Here is a 23,578-nt window from a genome sequence, read left to right on the forward strand (position 1 = left end):
CTGCCATCTCATTTTCTCTGACTGTATGTGTTTGTGTCTCCGTTTCTTAGGCTGCAGGACTGTAGCTCCTCTTGCTCCTGGTGTCTGCCCCCTGGTGGGTGAGGTTGGTCCTGGGGCTTGTGCAGGCTTCCTGGTGGGAGGTGCCCACTGGTGGGTGGAGCTGGGTCTCGTCCCTCCGGTGGGCAGGTTCACGTCAAGTGGTGTGTTTAGATGTGGCTGTGAGCTCAGTATGGCTTTAGGCAGCCTGTCTGCTGATGGTTGGGGCTGTGTTCCTGTCCCACTGGTTGTATGGTCTGAGGTGTTCTAGCACTGGAGCCTGTAGGTTGTTGGGTAGGGCTTGGTCTTGGTGCCAAAATGGCGACCTCCTGGAGAACTCAGGCCAATCAGTATTCCCTGGGACCTCTGCCACCAGTGACCTTGCTCCCGTAGTGAGCCACAGTCAACCCCTGCCTCCCCAGGAGACCCTCCAAAACCCACAGGTAGGTCTAGCCCAGGTGTCTACGGAGTCACTGCTTTGCGCTGGGTCCCAGTGCATGTGAAATCTTGTGTGCGCCCTCCAAGACTGGAGTCTTTGTTTCCCCTCGTCCTAGGGAGGTCCTGCACTTAAGCCCTGCTAGTCTTCAAAGCCAAATGCTCTGGAGGTTCCTCCTCTTGTGCCAGACCCTCAGGCTGGGGAGCCTGACCAGGGGCCCAGAACTTTAACTCTTGTGGGAGAACCTTGCGCTGTAATTATTTTCCATTTTTTGGGTTGCCCACCCGGCGGATATGGGATTTGCTTATATTGTGAAAGCGTCCCTCCTACTGTCTTGTTGTGGCTTCTTCTTTGTCTGTGGATATATTGTAACAAACTGTCTTTTTTGGTAGGTTCCGATCTGTTTTTGTTGATGGTGGTTTAGCATTTAGATGTGATCTTGGTGTTTTTGTGAGAGGAGGTGAGGTCAGGTCCTTCTACTCTGCCATCTTGTCCGGAATCAAGGGCTGCTTTTAGTCTGGATGCTTGCTGCCTCTTTCCTCAGTGTGTGCTGGCCGTTAACCACTTGGTACGGGGTGTGCAGGTGCGGTGGCCTGTGCATGCTCCCGGTACGGCTGGGGCAGCCGTTGGCACCCTCTCCCATGTCTCCCAGTGATAGCAGCGCCCCACGTGCTCCCGGGGATAGCGGTGGGGGTTGGCAACAGGAGCCCACTCGTGGGTCTCTTGGTGGTAGTGGCCTGTGCCTGCCTCTGGAGCCCATGATGGCAGTGTCGGCTCGTGCCCGCCCCCAGAGCTTGTGTAGGCCGTGTCGTGTTGCCTTGGAGCGCGTGTAGGGAAAGATGCTCCTGTAGTTTTCCCACCCCTCCCCTGGCGTGCCCCCCCCCCCCCCAACAGTGGTGCCTTGCCCTCTCTCATGGGCCCAGGCTTCTTCTGAGTGCAGCCTCAGTTGGCATTCTCCAGCCTCTTCAAGGTGTCATCACACAGCCAACCCCGGGCCTCTCCCTGGGACTGTCTCTGAAGCCCAAGCTTCAGCACCCAGCGCCCCACCTCCCCATACCGGCAGTTGAGTTGAGAGGCTGCGGAGCGCAGGGCAGCGGTACAGACCGCCTGTGCAGCTCACTGTCCGTTTTGCCTTCCGCTGACTGGTTGCTGCGTTCTTCTCTGGGGCCCCAAAGCTCCCCTTCCATCCAGGCTGGTCCTCCCGCCGATAAGGGGACTTGCCAGGGTGCAGGAAACTTTCCTTCTGCACAGCTCCCTCTCAGGGGCGCAGGTCCAGTCCTGATTCCTTTCTCTCTCTCTCTCTTTTTCTTTTTTCTTTTGTCCTGCCTGGTTACGTGGAGGTTTTCTGGCCCTTCCAGAAATCTGAGGTCTTTTGCATCTTCATGCAGTAGATGTTCTGTGAGGATCGTTTCACTTATAGATGTATTTCATGTATATGTCTATATACATTGTATTTAAAATGTTCACTTGCTCTTGCGATACTCATCATCCGATCACACCTGTCTTTAGGCAGCTGAGCTGCTGAAGCCGGGGGGCGTGCTGGTGTATAGCACGTGCACTGTCACCCTAGCAGAAAATGAAGAACAGGTCGCCTGGGCCCTCAAGACGTTTCCTCACCTTCAGCTTCAGCGCCAGGTGAGGGCCATTGCCGTTGTCTCTGGGTGATCCGGTAAGTCGTGGAAACTTAAGCATGTTGATGAACGCAGAGAGTGATATGAAGAGATGTGTCAGGTAAAACTTCTGAAACAAATCTTGTGGTACACAAGGCTTCTCTAGTGAGAGCTGTTCCACACAGCCCCTAGAGGATTTTCACATCCTGACCCAGTTTTTCCAGGCCTTCACTCTCTATAGTTGTGTTAAAATGCCACAGAGCTCAGGGGGATTTCTGTTACATGTTTATTTGACTTGTGGCTCTTGTTCATGTTACTCACAATCTTGTTTCGAAAACCCTTCCTCCACCCCTCAGTCCTATAATTTTTGAGCAGTTTTCTCATATCTCAGCAAAGCCCAGAGAGGCATTAATAACTGGGATATCAAAAGACTAGCCAAGGGGGGAAAATGGTTCAGAATTATTGCTTCCTTCTGGATTCTTATATAAGATGGGGAACATTTAAAAAGGTTTCTTGTACTTTATTTTACCTAGCACTGTCTTTCTGTTCTGGTTTTTATTAAAACTATATTTATGACTAGATTTTTTAGCCCATGATGTTTGAGATTAGGTTTAAATCTGTGGTAATGCTCACATTTATTCAGATAAGCTGAACATCTAATGTCAGTTGTTCCAGTACAGAATTCTAGTAAGTAATTGGAATATATAGACAGAAGACAACCCAGAGATGGTTTCTGGACTCAGAAATTAAGATAAGTGCATTGGAGATGAAAAGAAGACTTGAGAATTCGCTTGAATTTGATGTGTGTGTATATACATATACACTCAGTATATACCTAAAAGAGATGGAACTCTCCCCCCCCCACACACATGGGTTAATAAACAATAGGTTTTCAGATATAAACCAAAGAAAACCTGTCTTCAGTAACACAAGCATTTGTGAAATGGTGACGTAAGTTAGGCTTATGCATCTTTTGTAGTAGTGGTTTGCACGGATCACTCAGTTCCTTATGTATTCCTCTAAACTAATCAAGGCAGCCTTAGTTTTCTCATCTCTTTTAATATTCTAGTACATTTAAAAACAACAACAAAAAAAGAGAACTTTTATCATCCAGTAGGTATGGGCCAGAGAGAGGCATCTTCAGATGCCCAAGAAACTCCTGTCAGTTTTGGGGAGTCTGACAAATAAAGCTGGGCTTTCATCTGATAATAATGTTCCACTTGCTAAGTGCCCACTCTGTGCCAGACCCGATACCACCTTACTTATTTAAGCCTCAGATCAGAGTATTTCACCTGTTTTGTAGATGAGGAAGCAGGTAAGGTAAGTTACTTTCCTAAAGTCACACAGCTAAGCTGTGGCAGAGCTGTGATGTGAATCCACGTGCTTCTAAGTGTGGAGCCCAGGTCTCCTGCATGCCGTGGGCCTTGATAAGCACAAGGGCCATCCTAGGGACTCAGTCAGCAAGTGGCTGCATGTTACCACCCTCCCACTTTACTACCCGGAAAAGCAGCAGGTCCATTTCACAAAGATAAAAGGTATTTACTCATTTTTCCGTTTCTGGAATTGGTGGTAGTTACAGCTCAGTTTGTCCTTTTACGTAAATGGTACACAGGCAAACTTCCCAACGCGAGGATGTTTGTGTTTATTTGTCTCCCCGAGCAGGACCCACAGGTTGGAGGAGAAGGGATGCTGGGAGCTGGCCTGTCATCTGAACAACTGAAACGGCTGCAGCGATTCGATCCCTGTGTGGTGCCGTCACAGGACAGTGACACTGGTTCTCTCAGAGACGCCAGGATAGAAGACATGATTTGGCTCGCAAATAAGGATTGTATAGGCTTTTTCATTGCAAAATTTGTAAAATGCAAAAGCACGTAGGAGAAGGATCCTTAGAAATGAAAGTTCCAAACGTTTTCCTTTTTTTTTTTTTTTTTTTTTCTTTTTTTAAACCAAAAACTGTTGTCAGGCCATGTGATTGATGCCATGGTTGCTGAGGAAACAGAAAAGGCTGCCGGCTGTTCCACCAGGAATCAAGAGACTGTACTTCACAGAGGAAGTAGCCGGGGGGTGGAGAGGGGGGCCACTTTGAGACTATATCTTGTGTGTTTAAAATACTTTTCCTTTATGGATTTAGCAGAGTATAAAGAAAAGGAGGGCTTCCCTGGTGGCGCAGTGGTTGAGAGTCCGCCTGCCGATGCAGGGGACACGGGTTCGTGCCCCTATCCCGGAAGATCCCACGTGCCGCGGAGCGGCTGGGCCCGCGAGCCATGGCCGCGGAGCCTGTGTGTCCGGAGCCTGTGCTCCGCAACGGGAGAGGCCACAGCAGTGAGAGGCCCGCGTACCGGAAAAAAAAAAAAAAGAAAAAAAAAAAAAAAGAAAAGGAGTTGCCTGAAGATGTCTGGAACATATTTTCATTTGGGGTCTTTGTTTTAATTTGTAAAGAATGCAAGTCATTTTTAATGTTAAAATAAGTGGATTTAACAAAAGGAATAAAATTAGCGGTATTTAATTTGGTTATAAAACACGTTTTCCGTTATTGAGTTCCTTCAGGATTCAGGGTCTGGGAACTATAACTTATTAAGTGCCAGGAATGGAGCTGGGGGTTTTACCTGACTTCTTCTGTTTACTATTTGGTAAATCAACCCTCTTTCAAATGAATTCTGGACTACTCCCCATGACAGTCTCCCTTCACTATGTTGACGTTGTTTCTTCTGTCATATTTTAAACTAAAAACTAAAATGAATTTTTTTAACTCTGTAGATTAAAACTGAGACGATTGCACAATTTGGGCACCTTTTATCATCTAATGGAATACGTACAATTTCTTAGAGACATGATTGGTGAGAAAACCATCTTGTGAGAGCTGGGAAGTGGCCAGGCACTCACAGCGAAGCCTTGGTGTTCTCCCTCTGAACAGAAGCAACTCCACAGAACACCTTCCCCAGACCAAGCAACGGTGACTAGGTCAAGACGAAACAAGACCACTTCACCATCAAACCTGAAATCACCCAAACTGCAGAAGTGACCAAACATCACCCATGGAGGCCAATGTAAGTGGACGGCCTTTTTAAAATGAATTGTAACTGTAGGCTTGCTTTTCATCCTACCTGCTTTTTAGATAAAATATATTAAAATAGCCATAGTTTAAAAGCTATCTCATGTTGTGTTAAATACATCTATTTTGTTAATTCAAATCACCTCAAAATTCCTGAGCCCCGGGCAACTGCCTAATGGTTTTTTTTTTCCCTTCATAGGTCTCCATTAGGAATTTCTTGAAACTTCCTTGTATCCACGAAGAATGCTCATCTCATCTCGGATCAGGTGAGATCTTCAGAGGCCTCTGCTCTGAGGAAGCCTTTCTTGCACACCCTTCTCTGGGGCTGGGTCGGGCACGTCTCTCTCTACACCCCTCGTACCTCTGTCTCCTCCTGTCCCGGCACTTGACGCATCACTCTAGTGTACGAGGCATGCCCTGGACCGCTGCCCCCAGGCTTGGGAACATTCCGGAGGCGGGACTGTGCTTTCTGTACAGCTTCCGAGCAGATCGTTGTTACACGCTTATTGAACGAGGGAAAAACCCCGTCATGCTCCCTAAGATTCAAACATGTGACTGACTTCTTTCCATCCCTCACTCTGCCTGATGTGTCCAGTAGATGTCATCTGCCTACAGAGAACACTGTTGACCTGTAGTCCTTCTGCTTCTAGGGCTCAGCATACTTCCTTGAACTTTCAACATGTTTTTGAAAAATACACAAAATCCATCCCTTCTCATGCTCTCTGCAGAGCATTAGGTGCTAGGCTGGGATGGAAATGGTAGGGAGGGAGCCTAGTAGCAAATGTGTAATGTTTTGATTAATACCAACAAATATCAAAATATAAGCAATGCAGGCAAAACAGAAGAAAAATATTTGCATATTGAAAACAGTAAGGACAAATTAAAAATACTGTTAAAATTTGTTTCTTTAACATAGACATTTTTCAGTGGGTTTCTTTCAAAAATAAAACAAATTGGAAAATAAAACAATCTTAAGGAACACAGACATTTAAGAAAAAATATGATAAAAGGACAAAAGCCAGGGAAATGTGGAAGAGAATGAATATATTCTCTTTTAACATATTTAATGTTACCATAGTTATATCTGTGAAACAGAAGCATTTTAATTCAACAGTGAGTACATTTTACTTCAAAACTGTGTATCACATTTTAAACAGTAAAGTACAAATAGTTAAAAATATAACACGATTCAACAACTGACCCAGAGCCCTCTGATTGCCTGTTTTCTCCAACAGCGTGACTCTTGACGTGTTAGTAAGATTATCCAGGACTAGCAGCATTGTGTCACTGAGCAAAGGGCGAGGAATTGAAGATCCATTCTGATGACAAATTTATTTTAGAAAGGAGAAGTACAGTTCAAAATCGGAGGCAAGAATTGCAGAACATATAGGATGAAGGTGGGGGAAAGTTGGCTTTGCCGTGCTCAGGCCTTCAGAGGCCTTTGACCTGCCGGAAGCTGTCACTTTTCAGATGTCACGGGGAGGTGACCACAACCCCTCAGAGACGGCAGCACCCCCCAGGATGATGCGCCACACACGGGACGTGCAGGTGAGTATTTAACATACTTTCAGCTGTAAGAATCGTTCCTAAAATGGCACTTAATACGACTAATGGTAGACAGTGCAGAAGCCAGCTCTTTATTTGTTTGATATGAATGAATGACTTTAAACCAGGCTTGTTGAACAGTTCAGTGTAGCCGACAGTGAAGGTTTAACATGAATGCAGAGCAGACCATGTTAAAATGTGGCATTGTCCCAAAGTACAGAATAACTAAGACATCCTACATTTAGCAGCACCTTTTTGTAACAGTAACTTAAATGAGCAGTAGAGAAAGAGCAGAGGAAAGGCCGAAATGGGTGTGACAAAAAAGACAGAAGTATTCAAAACTTTTCCAGCATTTTCTAGGTTAACTACAACAATCATGATTCTACAACTGAATCGGTTAAGATTAAACCTTTGCTGTGTGAAAAGACTAGAATTTTACATTCCACAAGTCAGTGAATATCCCATTGTCCTTGGGATTATTTCTTCAATTACATATTTAGTACACACCGTTTACACATATGCCCGCTCTACAGTTTTCACATAAGGGTGCTCTTTTGTCAAATCCTGCAATAGAGATTTTACGGAATACTCTGATTTGGACTAGTGTGTTTCACAGTAAAGTGAGAAACGAAGAGTCCAGGTCAAAATTTAAAAAATGGAATCCGTTAGCATGATTCTTTGAAAGGGATTAATGGTAGCAGCAGAAAAGATACATACCAGTTATACTTCAAGAATTTACATATTCCAAAGCCATGAACTGGGATGAAACTTTGTATAGGGTTGGGGCTGGCAATCATCGATGTGGTACCGTGATGGACAGCTGACTGGAAGTATTTTAGAAAAGTAACTTTAGCTGGAATACGGTTTCCCAATGATGTGAATATTTTACATCAAAAACTTATATATTATGACTACTGTTTTTATATTCAATAAATAAAGATGTCAACAGTACAAAGCTAATTAACAAAGAGATTGAGGGAAATGGTTCCTATATTAGCTGATGAAACACTATATATGTTAACTCATTTTTACAACTCTGAGTTTTCTTTGGGGGAGAGGAATAAGGAGTTAGATGTGAAACAGTTGTACTTATAAAGGTCCAAGAATATTTGGCAAGAACCTGGAATAATCAAAGAAGCAAAACAAAAAATAGCTTAACTTATTTAACAAAAATAATAATTTTTAATGTCCAAGTCTGAAGGTAGGCAATCAAGACAGGCGTTTTCCAGGGACAGACTTCAAGTGCCAGGTACTTGCACGCCTAATACTGTCTGTCTTACCTGTCCAGTCTTAACTGGACAGACGGACACTTAGGAGAGACAGGGAAGGTTTCAGGCTCAGCGTGACCACCACCTCGTGGGCCGCGTTTGGTGGTGTCCCTGGCGCAGGGCCACAGCACCTTCTGGCTTCCCCTCAGAGCAGGTGTCCGACGCAGGAACACCTCAACGTCTTCTTCACTTCAAGTCACCTCCTTTTGCCCTGATTTCTTGCGAAGAGCAGAAGCTTTGGTTATAAGAAGCACTTCGAGGTTGTGACGGACAGTGACAGTGTCGGAGCGGGGGGAACACGGCGGGCGAGGTGAGGTGAGGAGACGGGGGGAGTCGGGAGCATCTGTGTAAACGCTTCTCCCTCAGGCGAGAGGTCGTCGGACATTTCCAGTGAAACACTCGTCACAGTGGCCCATGCGGCCCCTCTCCAGGAGCCAGTGGGGGGCAGCTCTCCAGGGCATCCCCTCTGGTGGCGAGCGTCCTCCTGGCCCCTGACGGCTCGGCGGGCCACAGCGGCACAGCGAGCCGCGGAGTCAGGCGGGTGGACGCCTCGGCCCCGGGCTGGCTGCTGCCGCCAGCGTGCACGTCCGTCACTGGCTCGTGCGCATGCGGCTCCCAGACTCCAGTGCCGTGACCTGAGACACTGGCTACAGAGGACGTGGCTGTCACACAATCAGTGTTGATTGTGTGAACGGCATGGAGCGGAGCAACCCTTGGAGTTTGGTTATATTTCCCAGAACTTATGGTCACAATGATTAACGTACAGGGATGGTGGAACATTCAGAAATCAAACCTTTTCAAGTCAGGCAGTCACACGTATTTACAGTATGTACAGACTCTCTACTAGAACGGGAATAGGTGTCTAGACGACGTTATTACAAATTTCCTGAAGGTGGGCATTTCTAGTCCCTGTAATTCAGAAAGCAAATCTGCTGGCTTGGCATTAAGACTCTGAAATAGTGTGATCAAACTGATTGAGATATATATATATATATATATATATATATATATATATATATATATTATAATATATATATATTATAATATATATAATTATCATAAGAAGGTGTTTGCAGAAATAACATTTACAAACTGTCTATACAGTACACAATACTAGTACATAGAAAATAGATTCTGACTTTGATCCCCTTTGTGTAAGGCAAGACAGTCTGTCCCCAAATTTAGTCAGTCAGCCAGAGGTACAAGCAAGAAACAGTGGTCCATGGATGAATATGCAAATCAATCAGGTGCCTACATACTAAACTCGGGAGAATCAAGAAATTCCACTTTTTATCTGGGCCGATTGATTCTGGCCCGCTGGATGCATCAACCACATTTTCGAAAACGTCAGCTATGCCTCTTAAAATCCTGATGCCACCTGGATGGCAACAGGTGATATTGTTCAAGTGGCAGCGATCCTAGACAGTTTTCAAAGTGCAGTAGACAACCAGAGGACTGCAGCCTTTCCAGGCGAATTTATATAGCACTTACTTACAAAAGGAAAATAAAAAGTATATTAATACTCTATTTCATGCTGTTGCTATCTAAGCAACAGCAGTACAAAATATACAAGACAGATCACATATGATTGCAACGTAGACCCCCAAGATTGAGTTGGAGGGTGGTGGTATACAAGACTTACTTAAAAATAAGAAAACCAACGACACAAAAGGGTCAAAGTCACTGGCGGATGTAAATCTCCCTGTTCCAGTCCCCAGCCTCATGCCGTCTCCTGGACACCCCTTCCCCCTCCCTGTCACAGTAGCGATCCTTGGATTTGTGGCGGCTCCACTGTTTGTCGCCCTCGTTGTGGTCCTGCTCTCGATCCGGGTCCCGGGAGCGGTGCCGAGACTCCCTGTGTCTGCGCTCCCCACCCCCGGGGGGTTCCTCTCTCCGGCTGTGATCTCGGTGCGGGCCACAGTGGTCCGTGTGTTCGTGGGACTCATCTTCCTTGGGCTCTGCATATGCGGAGTCACGACTCTCCTGGGTTTCTGAATCCAAGGTCTCCTGCCTGGAGAGGCCTCGGCTGGCCCCGCTGCGATGGCTGTGGTGCTGGGGTTTCTTGACTGGGTCTGGGAAGGGTTCTTCTTCAGCTTGGGAAGCAGAACGGGCGGCAGCCGCGCGATCGGTCCTCGGATCCCCTTGAGAAGCCTGGAGGCAAAGGAGCAAACACAGGCCTCAGCCAAGGTCGGGGTCTGGGGAACTGTCACAAAGGCAAGTCCATACAAGTCTAGTCCCTTTTCAAAGTCTCTAAAGTGCTGAAATGAAATCTGACCTAGCTCGGTTGCTTAATTTGTTCGATAACATCCAGTAGCATTTATACTGTATTGGACTTTCTGTTAATTTGTAAGCGCCTAGAACAGCACAGAGTAACTTTACAATTTTTTTTTAAATGAATGAATGAAGGAGGGAGGGCATTCTTTTATATGTTCTCTTGTGCTTCAAATATAGATACAGGTCCCTGAGATCTGTCTACACATGGGTGGACACTTAACCACCTCTGCTCAAATACAGGTGGGAAGATTAAAAATTCTTAGGATGTTGGCTTTAAGGGAAAAAAATGATAAAATGTCAAATGCTTAAATGGCATTTAATATGAGACCAGCAGTGTTATGAGACAGTCACATATATTGACTGATTAAATACAACAAACCTGTAAGCCAATCTCATGAGAAAAGTCACATGACAGCCCCACGAGGTATGGTCATTAGTATTCCTGAGGCAAAGGGCAGGTAAGGATTTTATCCAAGGTTAAGCCCCTGGGAAGGGGTGGAGAGGAGAGAGAATTGAACCCAGGTAGTCTGAGTCCACAGTCTGTGCTGCTGGCCACATAGAAAGTTCCTTTATCCTGGCCCTAACAGAATATAGGGAGAGCGGATTTTACGCTTTATATACAGTAAGTCCCCTACATACGGACCTTCAGGTTGTGAACTTTTAAAGACGCAAACGTAGCTTCGCATGTCGAATCACGTAAGTTAGATCATTTGTCTGGTGTACATTGTCATGTGTGTGCATCCTCTACAAGTGGTTGTGCTTTTGTGTTCTTTACCGTATAGAGTACGGTAGTACATCTTTATTTCAAGCCCAGGATGGTCAGAAGCGAGTGTAAAAGCAGTGGTGACCTAGTGGGTACAACTGTCCTTTTCAAGGGACTGTACTGTAAGGTTAAAAATGTTTTACCTTTTGTTTGTTTCTTCTGTATTATTTGTGTGCAAAGTATGATAAACCTGTCACGGTACAGTACTATATAGCCGATTGTGTTAGTGGGTAGCCTAGGCTAACTGTGCTGGACTTAGGAACGCCTTCTCGGAACGGAACTCGTTTGTATATGGGGGACTTACGGTACTTCACGGGGTGCTGTTCACACTCCTCTTACAGGTGCACAGCTCACGCTGGAGACACTTAAGGGACTTGGTGTTCCATCTCATTCTGGACAGGGAACGAGCACCGCCCCGGAGCCCTGGACCCCAGTGGCACGAGCGCTGCTCACCTGTGAGCTGGGGGCCAGAGCAGGGCTGACGGGCAGGGTCGAGGTGGCCAAGGTACGGCTGAGGAGAGGGTTGGGGACACTGCTGCTGGGCGGGTGGGTGGCCTTCCAGTAGGCCTCCAGGTAGTCGGCGAGGTGCTCGCAGGCGTCCTCGAGCTGGTTCTCGTCCAGAATCACATCGAACAGCTCCTGCAGGGGCAGACAGTGCAGACGGTGTGCTTATGGCGGCCGGGGAGCCCTGGGCGCCTCGGCTGCACTGCCCCCAGGCCTCCCGCACGCCAGGAGCATGGAGGGTGCCCGAGGGCTGTGCGCTGCGTCCCTGCCGTGGCAACGGGCTCCTCTCTCCTCGCGTGGGCTGACTGTCTGCTGTGGCCTCAGATTGCTGTGGAGAACATGGCCGCTTCACTGTGTGAGTGACCAGGAAGTGAACAGGTGTGAGAACAGTTGTTAGGGGCACCAGAGAAAAGTTGCCCATAGTGAAAAAAGGAATTGATCCTACGTTAGGGGCGAGACGTACAAAAGAAAATGAGAATATAAGTCAAACAAACAGTACAGGAAGAAGCCTGTTTTTGACAGAGACTATGAAAAGCTGAACCTTGGAAATGACTGAGGCAAGGTGAGGACGTGAGGAAGCCGAAGCCACTAATGATTGGATGTGGTCCAGACTTCAAAGTAGTTCAGAGTTCTTCTAAATATTAATTATAAGTGGATCTGATCACAGTTCTTAAGGCTTCTGATATACCTTCATTTTAAAAAAAGCCAGAACAAAAGCTGGAAGCATACAGTCCCAAAGCGTGGTATGCAAAGCAAGGGATTCGAGGTAGGAATGTGTTCAGGTGTCAGAATCTAGTCACTGAGTGCTTTAGAAATGGTCTCAGATCAATTTCTTAGACGGTGATGAAGAGCCAGCAACTTGCTCCCTGACTAGAAGTGAATAATAAACCAACCCCAAACAGAGCCATCTTTTCAACCAAAGTTTTGAAACAGCGATTGTGTTTCATTAAAGATACCACTGAGGTGTTAGATTAACAAAGCGATGTCACCCTGGAACACACCGTAGCTGTTCGTAAGCCACGACCATGACCTAGACAAGCGCTCGTGGTAAGAGGTAGACCGTTCCCGTCTTTGGGAGGAAACCCACTGTTAATGGGCAGGGTTCTCTCCCTGGACAGATGTTTACCTGTCCGTCTGGTTTTTGTTAATAGAATGCGGGTCTGAAGCCTTCAAGTGGATTATACTGCATAGAGAGACTTACCGGAGGGCACTGAGCCAGCTTATCTGCTGCTACCATCTGAACATTGAGGTGTTTAGCTTGAGATTTCCCTCGAGATTTTATTAACCTTTGTAAAACCTGTAAAAGACGAGATTCTTAAACGGGGCTATCTGCAGTCAGGTAAACAACAAGGTTCATTATTCATTCCTTTCTCCGGTGTCTTTTGCATACAGCACTAATGGTTTACAAATAGGTTGAGCTAGAAAACAATCTTCAAGATGATCAGCAAAATTAACACGTTAATATAAATCTCAGCCACAAGCTTCAAAAATCACCAGCGTGGAGATTTTTCTGAGTCTTTTTTCAAGGCTAGCAGTTCTCAAACTTTGTCTCATGATGTATGTTTTTAAAAACTGTGGAGAACTCCCAAGAGCTTTTTATGTGAACTGTAATAGTTACATATTAGAAATTAAAACTGAAAAATCCATTTAAGAATGACCAGTAACCTTTTATATGTTAACATGTCATGCATTCTGATAAAAATAGCTAAATTATTTGCAGGTTTCTCTAACGCCTTGCTTCACAGAAGATGGCTGATGTTCCCTGCTTCTACATTTAATCTGCCACAGGTATATTGTTTGAAACAGGGAAAGAAAATCCAGTCCCCTATAGATATGTAATTCAGAAAAGGAGTATTTTAGTAGCCTTTTCAGATAATTGTGGATATCTTTCTTTGATACTACAGTAAACAAGTGGTGGCTTTTTAAAGACTAGCTCTCATGTGAAATCTAAACCCCTATCAATGAACTTTTCTTACTCTGTGACATTAAATTCCATTGATCTGTCCTGAAATTTGAAGGACATGTCAGTTCTTTCCAATAAAAATGGTGTTCCAGGATGAGAGTGGCTCCTTTGGTTTATGACTTGAAGAACCACATCGGTACCTGCCCTCAAGATAACGGACTTCGAGTACGTAGCTAAAGAACTTGAAGTGTACTTCCCATTTCGTTACATAGAATATTAAAAAGGTTTGTACTGAAGAGTCAAAATTTAAGCATTTTTACTACTTCATCAGGACATTCGTAAGTGAAACTGGGTTGTGTTTGTTTTGTTTTTTTAACTTGGGAGTGCATGGGGAGGGAGAATGCCACAGCTGCTACTGTGGTCTTGATTCCTGCTTAGACATCACCCAGCACTGTTTCTGCACCATTGGTACAAAGTTCAAACCAATGAAAAAGGGGGAGGATGTCTGAATATTAGATAATGCTTAGGTAATAATCATGGAAATGGTTCTGACCTCATGGACCCTCTAAAAAGTTTCAGAACCTCCCCCACCAGGAATCCATAGACCACACTTTGGGAATCACTCTCCTAAGCCATGAAACTCATCATCATGCTAGCTTATATGAATCTTAACAATTCTCGGCTACCACCTCTCTTCAGACCCTTTGTGATAAAGACACAGCCCGTTTATAATTGGAAAGCAGACTATAAATACACATTTTAGTAAAGTTCCATTACAGAGCAAACAGTAACAACACCCTACTTACCTTAGGAGAAGAAATCTTGACATACACTATAATAGGGGCCAGAGAGGTTTTACTAAGTTGGGCTGGATGATTAATAGTATCTGCATCGAGGACCACCAGTTGCAATGTTCTTGCAAGTTCAAAAATCCTTTCAATTTCACTCTGAACTTCCGCTGTAAGGTTAAGCAGAGTTTGATTACTTGACATACAGCATTTTTAGACCAGATTGAGACAAAGTAAAACGGTACTTAGGTAGGTGAGGTTGCTGTCTACAGGTTAAGAGAGCTGGTAACAGGTATCCTTTGGAGAGAGCCGTTCCTTCACAATACCTCTAGCATTTAGGGAATTCCTCTCTCAACCAGACATCTAACACGACGTCTATGAGAGTCAACGTTTCTGGCTTTCTGTGCTGACGTGTTTTTGGTGCTATAAAACTTCACTCCATGAAGTCATTTCATTAAAATGTTGTGAGATAGAAACTTGAAGAGAGGTCTTCCCTGTGTTTGTTTCTGACCACCTAGCACCCATCACCAGCCTTCCTGTCACTGCACAGGCTTATCTGCGTTTATATGCCACCTATTGGTACGCCTTCTGGAGATGATTGATTGATTGATAGAGTCTAGAGATGCTTGTTACCAATTGAACTACAACAGAAAACAGGAGAGATTTTAAGTGTCTACAACAAACTTGTCCAAAAACACACTTCTCATATTTCCCACCAACAAAAGAACAGCCCTGTAACATTCATGCTTTAAAAGGGCGGTTATATATTAGAGGAAGCTTTAAACATCCAAAAATCTACTTGAATGCCAAAGAAATTTCATGCATTTCATCTGCTTCTCCATTTCTGTATCACTGCTGTCCAGTATGGTAGCCACAACCCTCATATGCCTGTGGAGCACCTGAAATGTAGCACATGTGAATGAATGAATAAATTTTTGAAATTTAAATAAGAGTTAAATAGCCAGAAACTATCTTACTAGACATCATAGCTCTATAAAGCATAATATGTATTTTACAGTGCCCACCACAGTCATGAAGGGCCAATTCCATGAGATCCCCTAGACCTACAGAATATTATTTAATTCCTCTTATGCATTTGCATCCATGCAGAAGATCCCTGGAGATAATTTTAACTAGTACATTATTCCAGAAAAGGCAAGTCACTATTGTCTGCCTCACAATGTATTATGACTAGAGTCTTTTCATTTAACCTGGGTGTCTTTAAAATCAGGGCCCAAACCACTTGAGATACTGGCTTTAAAATAATATTTGGTCACATTACCACCCATGACATAGTTTTGCTAAAAGAAAAAAAAAATCCCGTTAAGCTTCTGGATCTATCAGTTTATAAGAAATACAGGGAACAATTATATATAAACTATGCCAGTGTAATGCAGTTAGCAAAATTCACTCTCTGAAAACCCTGCAGAATAAGTGACCCAGTTTCTTCAAAACATTACAAGGAAATAAAAAAGATATATGGAAAACTAGATTAAGAGATTTAAGGACCTAGGAAACATTCACAATGTATGGACTTTATTTGGATCCTGAGTCAAACAAATAGTAATTTATATATTTACAATGCATAAAGTGAATATAATGCATATACGTGAATAAAATATATATAATGCTTATATATATAAAATATATGTGTATATGTGTAATACATGACAGTTGGGAAATGATACTTGGCTGAGTGGCAACCTGATACTAGGGATGTACTGTTAAGGTCGGTCGATAATGGCGTATGGTTTAAATAAAAAGAGTCTTCAATGTTTAGAAATACATACTGAAACATTTACAGATAACATCATATGATGTCTGGGATTAGCTTCAAAATAATTCAGAGACAGGAGAGGAAGGCAGGGGGAAGACTGGAAATGAAACAAGATTGGCCATGAATAGATGATAGTTGAAACTAGGTGATGAGTACCTGAGGTTTCCTATAACATTCTTACTTCATATATATTGGAATTTCCTTAAACAACAGTTTTAGAAATAAAAGTGGCCTTCTGATCATTTCTTTCATAATAGTGTTCTAAAACATGACTGACACTCTTACTTGCTCTCTTTTCTCATGCTCCTTAAAATTTTATTCCAATATAACCTTGCTTCTTTGTGCCCTATAAATGTTTTCACAGCCACTGATCCCCAACAGTCAAGTTCCGATCTAAGTTAATATTTATTGTAAGCAGTAAGAAATTGGATTAGTCTACGGCCAACACCACACTCAATGGAAGTGCTGAAAGCTTTTCCTCTAAGATCAGGAACGACACAGGGATGCCCACTCTCACCACTTCTTTCAACATAGTATTGAAAGTCCTAGCCAGAGCAATTTGGCAAGAAACAAATAAAAGGCATATAAATTGGAAAGGAAGTAAAACTCTCACTGTTTGTAGATGGCATGATAGTATATACAGAAAACTCTTAAAGACTCCACCAAAAGACTGTTAGAACTAATAAACTAATTCAGTAAAGTTGCAGGATACAAAATTAGCTTACAAAAATCTGTTGCATTCCTATACACTAATAATGAACTATCGGAAAGAGGAAGTAAGAAAATATCATTTACAATTGCATCAAAAAGAATATCTAGGAATAAATAAAACCAAGGAGGTGAAAGACCTGTACTCTGAAAACTAAGACACCGATGAAAGAAACTGAAGACACAAATAAATAGGTATTCCACGCTCATGGATTGGAAGAATTAATATTGTCAAAATGTCGATACTACCCAAGTGATCTACAGATTTATTGCAATCCCTATCAAAGATCTAATGGCATTTTTCACAGATGCAGAACAATCCTAAAATTTGTATGGCATCACAAAAGACTCCAAACAGCCAAAGCAATCTTGAGAAAGAAGAACAAAGCTGGAGGAGTCATGATTCCTAACTTCAAACTATATCACAAAACTATAATAAAATAGTACGGTACTGGCGTAAAAACAGATCCATAGATCAGTGGAACAGACTAGAAGAGCCCAGAAGTAAACCCATGCATATATGGCCCATTTATGACAAACGAGCCAAGAATATACAGTGGGGAAAAGGACGGTCTCTTCAATAAACTCTGCTGGGTGAAAACGACAGCCATGTGCAAAAGAGTGAAACTGGACCACTGTCTTACACCACACACAAAAATCAGCTCAAAATGGATTAAAGGCTTAAATGTATATCCCCAAACCATAAAACTCCTAGAAAAAAACAAAGGTGGTAAGCTCCTTGACATTCATCTTGGCAGTGCTTTTTTGGATTTGATACCAAAAGCAAACAAAAAAACCCAGAGTAAACAAGTGAGACTACATCAAACTGAAAAGCTTCTGCACAGCAAAGGAAACCATCAACAAAATGAAAAGGCAGCCTGCCAAATGGGAGAGAATATTTGCAAATCATATACAGGCATACATCAGAGATATTGCAGGTTTGGTTTCATACTACCACAATAAAGCAAGTCACATGAACTTTTTGGTTTCCCAGTGCATGTAAAAGTTATGTTTACACAAAACTGTAGTCTATTAAGTGTGCAAAAGCATTATGCCTTATAAAATCAATGTACATACCTTAATTAAAAAATACTTGATTGCTAAAAAATGCTAACCATCATCTGACCCTTCAGAGAGTCATAGCAGTAACGAAGATCACTGATCACAGATCACCATAGCAAATATAATGAAAAAGTTTGAAATATTGCGAGAATAACCAGAATGTAACACAAAGACACGAAGAGAGCAATGTTAGAAAAATGGTGCCAATAGACCTGCTCAAGGCAGGGTTGCCACAAACCTTCAATTTGTAGGAAAAAACATCTGCAAAGTGCAATAAAGTGAAAAGCACAATAAAATGAGATACGCTTGTACAGAATGAGTTAATTTCCAAAATATATAAAGAACTCTTACAGCTTAATAGCAAAAAAACAAACAGTCCAATTAACAAATGGGAAGAAGACCTGAATAGACATTTTCCCAAAGACGACATACAGATGGCTGACAGGTATATGAAAAGGCGCTCAACATCATTAACCATCAGAGAAATGCAAATCAAAACCCCAATGAGATACCACCTCACACCTGTTAGGATGGCCATCAAAAAGATAATATGACACGTGCTGTGGTGATAATGTGGAGAAAAGGGAACCCTCCTGCACTGTTGGTGGGAATGTGAACTGGTACTGTCACTATGGAAAATGACATGGAGGTTCCTCCAAAAATTAAAAAGAGAACTACCGTGTGATCCAGTGATAGAATCTTGACTGAAATGTGGAATTGGAAAAGAAAAAAAAAAAAAGCATAGGTGAAAAGGACAGGTTGGGGGTAGCCAGAGGTGGGAAGTGGGGGGTGGGTGAGGGTGGTCAAAAGCACCAATAAGTCCCACGGATGTGACGCACAGCATGGTGACTATAGGTACTAATACTGTGTATTTGAAAGTTGCTAAGAGAGTGGATCTTAGGAGGAGTTCTCACAAGAAAAAAACTCGTAACTGTACATAAACTTGTAACTAGACTTCCTGTGATCATAACACAATATATACATGGGTCAAGTCATGTTGTATACCTGAAACTAATCTAATGGTATATGTCAGGTATGTCTCAAAAAAAAAATTTGATCACAAAGATTTTCATCCATGTACTCAGTTAAATAATAGTTAATCACAGAGTGCCACACCTTAAAAAAGCTTCATTTTTCTTAGCAGTTTTGAGTACTATGAAAAAAGATTATAAATGTAATACTTGTTCATTGCATAAAATCTGAGTAACAGATAAACAAAATAATCCATTATCTTATTATGTATACAAAAATTCTATCAACATATGTCAGTTACTTAATATATGTATCATGTATATATGTGTATATATATGCATATATTTATATCTTCAAGTATTCTTACACAAATATCTTAACACTTTTTAAATTAAGGGGGGAAATGAGATATTCATTTAAAAATTTAAAGGAGATTTTTTTCAGAATCCCAGTGCAACATATTAGTAAACCTTAAAAAAAGATGACCAATAAATTTTGAAGAAAATACTTTTAACTTCCAAGTAAAAATGATGCTTCAAAAAGAAATGTATCTATCCGTACTAGTGGGTTTTTTTTTTGACAGAGTACATTATGCTTAGAATTTATTTCAAAAAAGAAATGTCAAAGACAGCTGATGTTCATTTCTGAAACCGAAAAGCCTTACTGACCTGTCCAAATCCCAATCACTTAACAGCCGTTGAATTAAAACTGGTGCTGATACTATGGAAAACAGTATGGAGGTTCCTCAAAAAGCTAAAAATAGAGTTGCCATATGATCCTGCAATCCAACTCCTGCGCATATACCCAGACAAAAGTACAATTCAAAAGGATACATGCACCTCTATGTTCATAGCAGCACTACTCACAATAGCCAAGACGTGAAAACAACCTAAATGCCCATCAACAGATGAATGGCTAAAGATGTGGTATATATATATAATGGAGTACTACTCAGCCATAAAAAGGAAATAATGCCATTGCAGCAACATGGATGGACCTAGAGATGATCAACTAAGTGAAGTGAGTCAGAAAGAGAAAGACAAATACATATGATATCACTTACATGTGGGATCTAAAATATGACACAAATGAACTTTTCTAGGAAACAAATGGACTCACAGAACAGACTTGCGGTTGCCAAGGGGGAGGTGGGTGAGGGAGGGATGGACTGGGAGTTTGGGATGAGCAGAGGCAAACTAGTGTATATAGGATGGATAAACAACAAGGTCCTCCTGTATAGCACAGGGAACTGTATTCAATATCCCGTGATAAACTGTAATGGAAAAGAATATAAAGAAGTACATATATGTATAACTCAGTCACTTTGCTGTACAGCAGAAATTAACACAACATTGTTAACAGTACTTCAATTAAAAAAAAACCTCAGAGCTCAGAAACAATCATCATGTTTTCTGGAAGATGAGAAAGAAGGGGAAGTGCGTTCGTCTGGAAAGACATTTCTATAACTGAACAATACTGTAAAAACAAAGGCAGTTGTTACAATTTGTAGCTAGCGTTGGACGACATCCAAGCAGTCAGTCGAGAATAAGACTTGCTATGGCTCTGTTATCAGTGATGTAATGGTAATTCCAACGCCATTTCATAATCACTAAGCACAGAATTCTAGTTTTGACAAGTTCCTTACTTATCCTAAAAACCAAAATCTGTAAAGCCCTCTCTAAGCCTCTTTTCCTTTCCGCAGGCCCAGGGAGGTCTGCCTCTGGGCACCCAGTCCCCGGCACCAAAGTGGCTTCCTCACTTCACAGAGTGTGTGATCCTTGGGTAACAGGCTTCATTTCTTGGAGCTCCCTAAGTGTTCTTTTTTCGGAAAATGGAAATGAGGACTAAGTGAATCAACATGCAAAGCATTTATTGTGGTGCCTGGTGGCCCACAGTAAACACTTCACAAAGGCCAAGTATTGCTTTGTGCCTACCTCTGTGAACATTTATTGCATTGTATTTTGATATGATCGAAAACTTTTCCAACAGGCAGTGAACTGATAGGAAACTGGCAACAGTACATAATTACTTCCATTCCTTCCCTCAGTACAGTGCTTGGTACATGCTTGGCACTCAAAAACTGTGTTGAGGGCTTCCCTGGTGGCGCAGTGGTTGAGAGTCCACCTGCCGATGAAGGGGACACGGGTTCGTGACCCGGTCCGGGAAGATCCCACATGCCATGGAGCAGCTGGGCCCGTGAGCCATGGCCGCTGAGCCTGCGCGTCTGGAGCCTGTGCTCCGCCACGGGAGAGGCCACAACAGTGAGAGGCCCGCGTACCGGAAAAAAAAAAAAAAAAAAAAAACTGTCGAAAGAATGAGTTAAAAAGGCAAAGAAAAAACATAATCATTTAATATATATATATAATGTAACATTTTTTTTGCCTTTTTAATTGACTATATACGTATTAGGTAGAAGCTGCTGTTGTAGAAAAAAATTCATTAAATAAATCTTCAAAAACATGAATAATGAATTTGACTGCCAAAATACATTTAGATGAAGAACTGCCTTTGGGTAGAAATATTGCTATAGCTGGGCCATTGGAGCAATCTTTGGAATAAAAAGTGCTAATTTATTAAGACAGACATAGCTACGCTGGTAATGGATAGGTCACGAGGAGGGAAGAAATGAGATTCAAAAGATTAACAGTCCCGTAAATTCCACATCGATTCGCAAGGCTGGTTTTAGAGTCCATTATCCGCCCTTCATTCTCCATAAATTATTTTTTTCTCTTCCTCAGAGAAGGCAGAGATGCAATTATTATCATGACACTGCTCAATGGACAAAATCCCGGACTGGTAGTCAGGACACCCAGGGTCTAGCCTTAGCTTTATTCGTTAGTAGGTGCCTTACCCACAACACACAGATCCCTTCACTTCCTATGGCTCTCAGATCCTTCACTGAACAGTGAAGGGCTTGAACAATATCGGTAGTTCTCAAACACTGGCGTATGGTAGAATCACCAGGCAGCCTTGTTAAACCAGAGACCGTAGGGTCCCACCTCCAGAGTTCCTGATTTTATAGGTTTGGATGGGGTTTGAGAATGTTCAGTCTTCACTAATGCCCCCATGATGCTGATGCTGTTGATTTGGGGACCACACCTGAGAACCAAATAAGGGGTGCTCTCTCTCGTGTATCATCCACGTTCCACAGTCCCTGGTGCTACCAACATAAGTGATAAGTGATGAACTTTCCTTTAGTTGACGCTTCTGTTGAGATAACTAGGTTCACAAGCAGTTGTAAGAAATAACAGAGAACCCTGCGCCCTTTACCCAGTTTTCCTCAATGGGAACATCCTGCAAAACGGTAGTGTGATATCACAACCAGGATATTAATAATACAATCCACCCATCTTATTCAGATTTCCCCAGTTTTATGTACCCATCTCTCTGTGTGTGTGTGTGTGTGTGTGTGTGTACTGAGCTCTATGCAGTTTTATCATGTGTAGGTTCCTGTATCCATCACCACAGTTTAGAGACAGAACAGTTCCATCAGGACAAAGTGAAAGAGACAGACTTTTAACAAATTATCTCCGCTGACTCCTCAATTGGACTAAAAACATTTACCAAGTTGTAAACATTATTATCTGACCACCTAGTTGCTAATATACAAAGTAAATGCCTTCCCTGCTCCCTGTGTGTTATCTGTCAGTTACAACTGTTGCCATGTGCTTGGCTAAATCTAGCTTCACTTCCTTTATTCTCTTATTTGCTCATATCTTCCCACTTTCGGTACACAGTTTTTGCTATCGTGTGACACAAATAGATCCCACAACTGCACAGTTGTGTACAAACGGGTCCAAAGATGTAGCATAGTTTCCTAAATTGATTTGTCCCTGGAACATTGCTTGGGGTAAAACCAAGCCACAATTTGCAGACAGTATAAAGTTGGGCAGATTAAAGAAACTCTGAGGTGAATTATTTCATAAAGCAATAAGTATCTGAGTTTATTAGTTTTAAAAGTTTGGATTTGGAATTGGCAAATAACTGTATTACCAGGCCCTTTACTATTTTAATTTAATAATATTTTTGCTTCTATAATGTAATTTATGTGCATAGCTAATGTAGATATTTTAAATTATGATGCTTGACCAATATTGCAACTGAGAAAAAAGGTGAGAAGTTTTATGAGCCCATATAAAGCCATCCATACAGGCAAAGAAGTCCTGTACCACTCCGAAAACCTGAGTATGTACTTAAAGCTACAAAATTTTCAGGTTTTTTTCCTTCATGTCACACAGTGGTACATTGGCATAATCAACTCCAAATGCAACATACTGTGCTTCTGTTTATGCAATGAAAGTTTTCTAAAATCTCATGGATAAAGCAAATTTTTACCTATCAAATTATATCTTCAATAAACAGGATCTTTTGTCCTTTCATAAAAGAAATATTTGCTATAATTGATCCTGTCTATTAAATTTGAGGTCAATTTTCTCAAATTTAATTTTTTACTAAATGTATACAAGAAATCGATGCTTTTGAAGTAAACTCCCTGGGACTTCCCTGGTGGTCCAGTAAGACTCTGTGCTCCCAACGCAGGGGGCCTGGGTTCCATCTCTGGTCGGGGAACTAGATCCCGCGTGCCGCAACTCAGAGGTCACGTGCCACAACTCAGAGCTCGCATGCCGCAACTAAGAAGTGCACATACTGCAACTAATATCCTGCGTGCTGCAACTAAGACCTGGGGCAGCCAAAACAAGTAAATATTAAAATAAAAAATAAACTCCCCCAGTTTGCCCCTATCTGCCCTTGGGTTGAAAGAACTTCCAGCATAATAAGTAATGCTTGAAAGAAGAAGTTCTTAGCAGTTGTTTCTGCCCCCAAACTCAGTGTCTGGTTTACCTGTCCTCCAGCATACACCTTCCAGCAGTTCACAAACA

At 42.4% G+C, this 23,578-nt stretch overlaps 2 protein-coding genes and 1 long non-coding RNA gene across 8 annotated transcripts in view; 2 read left to right on the plus strand and 1 right to left on the minus strand.

Annotated features, from left to right (window-relative positions):
- The window catches only part of NSUN6 (NOP2/Sun RNA methyltransferase 6), a 66,950-nt gene extending 62,181 nt beyond the window's left edge, over window positions 1-4,769 (plus strand). For all 3 annotated transcript variants that reach the window (XM_081229324.1, XM_081229325.1, XM_081229326.1), the window contains 2 exons: window positions 1,982-2,107; window positions 3,745-4,769. In XM_081229324.1, the coding sequence (XP_081085450.1) occupies window positions 1,982-2,107; window positions 3,745-3,957 (339 nt within the window). In that variant the 3' untranslated portion in view covers window positions 3,958-4,769. The remainder of the gene's footprint in view (window positions 1-1,981; window positions 2,108-3,744) is intronic.
- A 6-nt stretch (window positions 4,770-4,775) lies between these two features.
- LOC308614720 lies at window positions 4,776-8,905 on the plus strand. Of its 2 annotated transcripts, XR_014015427.1 has the most exons (4): window positions 4,776-5,129; window positions 5,334-5,400; window positions 6,370-6,682; window positions 8,102-8,905. It is a non-coding gene; the product is annotated as an uncharacterized lncRNA (long non-coding RNA). The 2 variants fall into 2 exon arrangements; XR_014015426.1 differs by having other exon boundaries at window positions 5,334-6,682.
- A 134-nt stretch (window positions 8,906-9,039) lies between these two features.
- CACNB2 (calcium voltage-gated channel auxiliary subunit beta 2) overlaps window positions 9,040-23,578 on the minus strand; it is a gene marked incomplete at its 5' end in the record, with an annotated part of 402,223 nt that continues 387,684 nt past the window's right edge. For all 3 annotated transcript variants that reach the window (XM_081229496.1, XM_081229498.1, XM_081229497.1), the window contains 4 exons: window positions 9,040-10,098; window positions 11,438-11,623; window positions 12,690-12,785; window positions 14,198-14,349. In XM_081229496.1, the coding sequence (XP_081085622.1) occupies window positions 9,628-10,098; window positions 11,438-11,623; window positions 12,690-12,785; window positions 14,198-14,349 (905 nt within the window). In that variant the 3' untranslated portion in view covers window positions 9,040-9,627. The remainder of the gene's footprint in view (window positions 10,099-11,437; window positions 11,624-12,689; window positions 12,786-14,197; window positions 14,350-23,578) is intronic.

The sequence above is a fragment of the Mesoplodon bidens genome (genome assembly GCF_964165515.1).
Source record: "Mesoplodon bidens genome assembly, chromosome: 3".
Lineage (NCBI taxonomy): Eukaryota > Metazoa > Chordata > Mammalia > Artiodactyla > Ziphiidae > Mesoplodon > Mesoplodon bidens.